The sequence below is a fragment of the Calidris pugnax genome, unplaced genomic scaffold, assembly GCF_001431845.1.
Source record: "Calidris pugnax isolate Ruff unplaced genomic scaffold, ASM143184v1 scaffold42, whole genome shotgun sequence".
Lineage (NCBI taxonomy): Eukaryota > Metazoa > Chordata > Aves > Charadriiformes > Scolopacidae > Calidris > Calidris pugnax.
In genome coordinates this window covers 6,113,102-6,119,101 of record NW_015090920.1, presented here as the reverse complement: position 1 = coordinate 6,119,101, position 6,000 = coordinate 6,113,102, and the positions used below count along the sequence as shown (strand labels likewise).

The following is a 6,000-nucleotide window of genomic DNA, read 5'->3' as shown; positions in this document are numbered from 1 at the left end:
TGACTGAAATGGGGGGGGGGGGAGGAAAGTATATATATGGGGGAAGGGGAGAGAATAAGTCATTTCAGGTCAAACTAAAGCAAACAAAGAAAGTTTCAAAGTTCTACTCCCTCCCCAAATCACCAAATTTGTGTTTTGGATTAACCTGAAATGATCTGTTTTGATATTACCTAACCCTTTTAAGATTCTTGTTATTATGTTTCCTTGAAAGAAAAATCCTTGGCATTCTCTGAAATTCTCCCCCATTTTGAGGATAAAACCGTTTGCCAAAACAACTCAAATTTGACATAGTTTTAACTTCCTTAAATCTCCATTTTCAGTAAATATGCTGCTAAACCAAAATTGCTGTCTAACACTAATGCAGTCTCCTGGTACTTCCACTTCAATCTGTCAATTTTTGAAAACAAATTAAGTGGTCTACTAACATTTTTCTCCATTAAATTCCACAAATAGCTCAGCTGAGTGTGAAGTAAGTATCTCTCAGAAAACTCAACACGACATTGTATAAGAGGAATGTGGAAATATTTTGGAAAAAAATGTATTTATAGCTGCTATCTCCCCTTCCGTACGCTGCTTATGAGTCTTTCCTAGTGCTGATACAAAAGGAGATGGGAGATACTTACACCTAGATGACTTACATCTAGGTCCTTCAGAACTGTTTGTGACAATAAACACTTAAAAAGCCCCTTGTTAAAGGAAAGCAATGATTCAGCAAGTAGCAAAGCAAAAATGCAAAGCATGTTAACATTAACCCTGTTTTTGATGTACCAAGGAGGGAGAAGAGGGTCAACGAGTTGGTGCTTCCACATCTCTCTGGCTACTCACGTGGTAGTGACGCAAAGGCAGAGGCAAAAGCACTCCATGACTTGCTGAGATGAATATGGCCAGTTGGCCTTATCTTAAAGTAAGGCTTCCCAAAATAGCAACCCAATTCAGGAGTTCTGCATCTGAGGCCAGGTCTAGTTAAGAAAAATCAGCCTTGTCGTGTTCTTAAGTAGAAATACCGCTGATCGCAAACTACCGCTATTAGGATGGGTGCCTGTTTCCAAGCAGACCTGGATCTCCAGCACAGATGCACACCTACTCCAGAGCACTGCAATTTTCAAGCTCTTTCAGAATGGAGAGAACTGCCTCAACCCAAACTCGGGCCATGTGCAAACTAAGATAAAGTAATAAGCCTACACAGGCCAAACTATAAAGCAAAATCTTTTTGGCATGCATCTATGACAATGGGAAAGTAAAGACTGTGTTGAAATATGCTGATCTGAAAAGTCTGAATTAAAGTTGTACTCCTATCTCTAATCTTAGCATTTTCTACCGTGTGAGTACTTACATTTCCAGTCTATACAACATTCTCTCAACGTTACTTTTTGTGCAACTATAGCATGAAGTCAAACCTATGTCTGCCTTGCTTTTTAGTGTTATCAAACACTATAATCATGTTTTTTAAGGTTATAATATGTGGTATTTATAGAGAAGAATCATCTCAAATGGGAATGGAAGAAGAACCGGGACACCTTTAAACATGCAATGAATTTTACCCACATCCATCCTATTCCTCCTGAAAAAAAAAAGGCAGCAGGAAAAACTTCTGAAAACTGTAGCAAGGGAGACTAATCTCTCTTTCACAGAGATTGCAATTACTTGTTGCAAATTATCTAGGAAGAAAAATAAGCCGGTTAAAGGTAAGTAATGGACAGCAGAAACATAAAGAATCTGTTCTAGATTTTGTTTTACTTTTGGGCAGCCAAACCCTACATTGTTTACAGGATCAAAATGCAGATTTGAGGTTTTATCCTAGCTCTACATACCTATAACAACAAATTTAATTTAAAAACGTTAGATCACTAAGGAACAACTTAGAATGCACAGTAACTACTCAGAGAATTTATTATATAATGTACTTTGTGATTTAACAAGAATAAAAATACTATGGCGCAGGGTTAAGAGTCTTCATTAGAAGGTATATGCTATTATTTGGCTTTAAAAGGTGCACATATCCCACTGATGACCATAAAATAAGTTTTTGAATGTTGAAGTAACTTTTCACACAAAATGTAAAATCAGGGTTTTTCCAAGCATAAACAAGGATCTGACTGGTACCATATTAGTAAGGGGAGAAAAAAGGGTTGTTGAAGAAATGAGATTTAGGTATGTATCTCAGTGTTGGCCTCCAAATTAACACCTCCTCATTATTTCTCATCTTCACTACAATTATTAGGTTGCTTTGATTTCTGCTTTGCTCTGTTTTTGGAGAAATGTTCCTACTCTTTTTTCATATGTGCTGCTTCCATCCTCCTCAATAATCTCAGGCTCCCTGGTCTGCTGCAGTTCTCTCAAATCACCGTTAAGACAGGTCATTTAACATCACCAACCCTTTGCAAATTCACTTGGCACAATACTGGTCTTGCAGGATTCACACTTAATACATTACGTTGTCTTTTTTTTTAGATCTCAAAACAGCATTTCAATATTTTCCTATAAGTAATAATTATCGCATTGATTCCTTCACAATCTGTATTTATTAGATCTCAAAACAGCATTTCAATATTTTCCTATAAGTAATAATTATCGCATTGATTCCTTCACAATCTTCACAATATGCCTTGCATATGATACTTTATGGAGTGCTTTCAAAATGTAATTAGCAAAGCATCAAAAAACCCCCCACATATATATGTTAAAGCACAGAAACATAGAAAATGTCATAGTGGATCAGACAATAGTCTGCCAAAATCAGAACTGGAATATTCTGATGATAGTAAACAATCATAAATACAAGAAATTACACTTTTGCAACCAAAATGCAATTTGTTTTTTATACATGTAGTGTAACAGATGAGCTTTCCCCCTTTTCCCCCCACCCCAGCCCCTGCCGATTTAAGCAGATGATCAACAGCTCCCAAAATGCTTAGTTTCAGTTAGTGACTGGTTTTGCTCATACACTAAAACAGGATTTCTCTTTTCCTGTGACCAAGAAAGCTATTGTAGGGCAATCTGGAACCAGAAATATCATGCTCAGTCCTGTATTATAAGACGATGGATACATGATAAAAGTATAGTTTTAATGCCTATTTTGGAAAGATTTGTGTCTCACCTGCTAAACCCAGCAGATTCATTATAATAAATGTGCCCAATTCTCTATAAGACAGTATTCTGCTATGCATTTTAGTTGTATATTGAACTCAAACCTGATTGCTCCATTTCTTAGTACACATAAAAAAAGTTTTGTTTGGACTATGTAGAGAGCCAGAAATAATGAAGTAAATACTGCAAAATTCTCCATAGATACAAACCAGATATTTCAAAAGTTATCATCATTTATACCTCTATTTTTACAAATATTCATTACCATAATGTATCCCTTTTTCAGAAATATTCTAGGTTGCTAACTTAGGTACATGTAACACAGTGCACAGTGTTTAGCTCAGACATGCACACACACACACATAATTGTGGGAGTGCAGCCCCAGTGGGGACACCTAACAGCCAGAATATCAAGCAAATCAGCATACCCAAGCAATAATGGCAGCATGGTCATCCAAAACATGAATTTGAGATTGTAATGCCAGTCCTCACAGTCACTAATATGATACCACAGCAAGAAAGCAGCAACAAAACCAAGGCCTTTGTAGTAATTCAGAACAAATGCGCCCATTTCCTTCCAGGACATGTCAAAAACTGGGCGGCGGGGAGGGAGGGGAGCGTGCACCAGCAGGAAGAGGCAGAAAAGCATGCTATAAACAGACAGAAATCCTTGTCTGCTCACAGTACAGTGTTACTCAGGAAATAATTCCAGCAGTCTCACAAACCAGAAAAGAATTATCATAAGTTCTTTGAATGATTTGTGAACAATCAAAAGACAAGAAATTCAAAAGAAGAAATAATACGTTCTGCAGTCTTTTCTTCTTTTTATGAGTAAGAATTACTACAGGAGGAAAAACCCAGCTGCCTTTTCTGCCTGTTTGTCACTGATGCTGCCTCATCCCACCGGCACGCAGACACTACAATACATTATAGTCTCTGACCACAGGACTCTGGCAGGTATTAACTGGAAAAGGCAGCACACATCAGAATATAAGACCACCGTGTCTGGATGGAAAAAAGCATGGCAGCACATACTGCTGTTTTTGGAGAGAGGACAGACTGCTCATCCCATATTAATTCTGTGCTTTTCTGGAACAATGTGGGCAATGACGACTACTATGCTGAGGCTATGTGAAACATAGCTAGATGTTACTGTTATCCACTAGTCTCTTTAATGTAACAAATTTAGAAGAGGAAATGCAAGTATTTCAGAAACATCTCATTTTTCTGTGTTTTATTTCTGCTGAATACCCCACTATTTACAAACTATCAATCTAGTTAATTCTTAACTGCTCCAGGAGAGGAGAGGTTACTTCCACAGAACCATTGATTCATACCTGTATGCTTCCCAAGCTCTGCAAGAGTATCCTGGTACATGCTCAACATCTGATCACAGTGGGCAATAACACTTTTGCGCATATTGTCCCAGTGAGGAGCAAGTTCTCCCAAGTCTTTAAGTTCCTGATTCCTGTATTAAAAAGCAAAAAGAGAAAGCACTAACTCACTCATTCATCCATTAACATTCATCCAAATTAATCCATAACCAGTTTGTTAACAAACATCACAAACACTTCTTAATTGAAATAAAATCTGTTTTCATGATGCGTGTAAAATCCACTGGTTTCAGCTCTGCTATTCAGCCAGACAATAAAGAATGTCAAATCAGTGATTATTACAGTAATTTGTGTTGAAAATTCATTTGTTACAAATGCAATGGCCTGCAAACTGGAATATTATTTCTTTCTTGGAGGTAAGAAGGCTTCCAGGCTCCAGAGATCTGTGCTCACAGCAAGTAACTTTTACTGAAGAAGTAATAAAAATTATTGTAGAGAATACAACGTTTGTCTCTCTTACAATGCTGGCATTACACTCTGCTCTTGGATACTTTTATAGACATCATAAATGCAGTTCTAGCAGTGTTTCTACAAATGTCAGTTTAACCAACACACCGGTCACCACCTTTCTTTAGTGTTAAAATCAAAACAAAACACACAAATGAAAAAAAACCACACAAGTCCCCTAAAACTTACTCTTCAGCCTTACAGTTGTGTTCATCAGGCCAAAACAGCAGTGTTATGGTAACCAAACAAGTCACTGAAAATCCAAAAGGAAATCCTTTAGCAAATTATCAGTTTTCCTGTACGCTCTCGAGAGCTGACCCGAGTGAAATAGAGATCACTTCAATTTCCTACACAAACAAGCACAGTTACAGTACACTGGGCTTTCTGTTTGTTTTCCCTGCTTGCAAAATAAGTTCATCCTACATCTATCCCCAGAGCCACTCTGGGACCTGATTCTAAATTTAAAAGGGAAGATCTTGAGTCTTCAAACACTTGGAATTGTTCAGGAGAAAACCTGTGCAACATGACCAACTAGTTTTCCTCATTTTCCTCTAAGTATCAAGTAGTCCGTTTCACTGCAACTCTTGGAAGTCTTGAAAAAAAGACTTCTAAAAGGACAGCTCTTGCATATAGGAAAATTACTGGAGAAAAAGGAAAAAACCAGAAGGAGAGGGGGCAGAAAGGGGGAGAAAAAGACCAAAGAGACTGCAGCACAGGAACATAGAGCTACACTTACCGCAACAGTTCTGACCACTAGCAAAAAAAGTCTTAAAATTATTTCTTACACAGAAAAGCCTCACGCTGATCCACTGATATTTTCCCCATCATTATTATCTTTGCATTAGAGTGAACAGTATTAAATAAGCCCTATATGCATAATTCTACTCCTGGTTAATATGACAACCAAAATCAAGCAGATTACACTGGAAGCAGAATTCAGGCATTTTGTTTATATGCATCTTTGAAAGCATCAAAATGGAAACAAAGATTACATTACATGAACTCATTGGGTGCTTACATATGATTACTCTTTTCCATTTCAACTCATTGGGTGCTTACTAATGACATATGA

General features: G+C 37.4%; 1 protein-coding gene across 4 annotated transcripts in view; it reads right to left on the bottom strand.

Annotated features, from left to right (window-relative positions):
• Positions 1 to 6,000, bottom strand: part of INPP4B (inositol polyphosphate-4-phosphatase type II B) — a 217,665-nt gene that overhangs the window by 97,357 nt on the left and 114,308 nt on the right. For all 4 annotated transcript variants that reach the window (XM_014950034.1, XM_014950032.1, XM_014950030.1 and 1 more), the window contains one exon: positions 4,425 to 4,555. In XM_014950034.1, the coding sequence (XP_014805520.1) occupies positions 4,425 to 4,555 (131 nt within the window). The remainder of the gene's footprint in view (positions 1 to 4,424; positions 4,556 to 6,000) is intronic.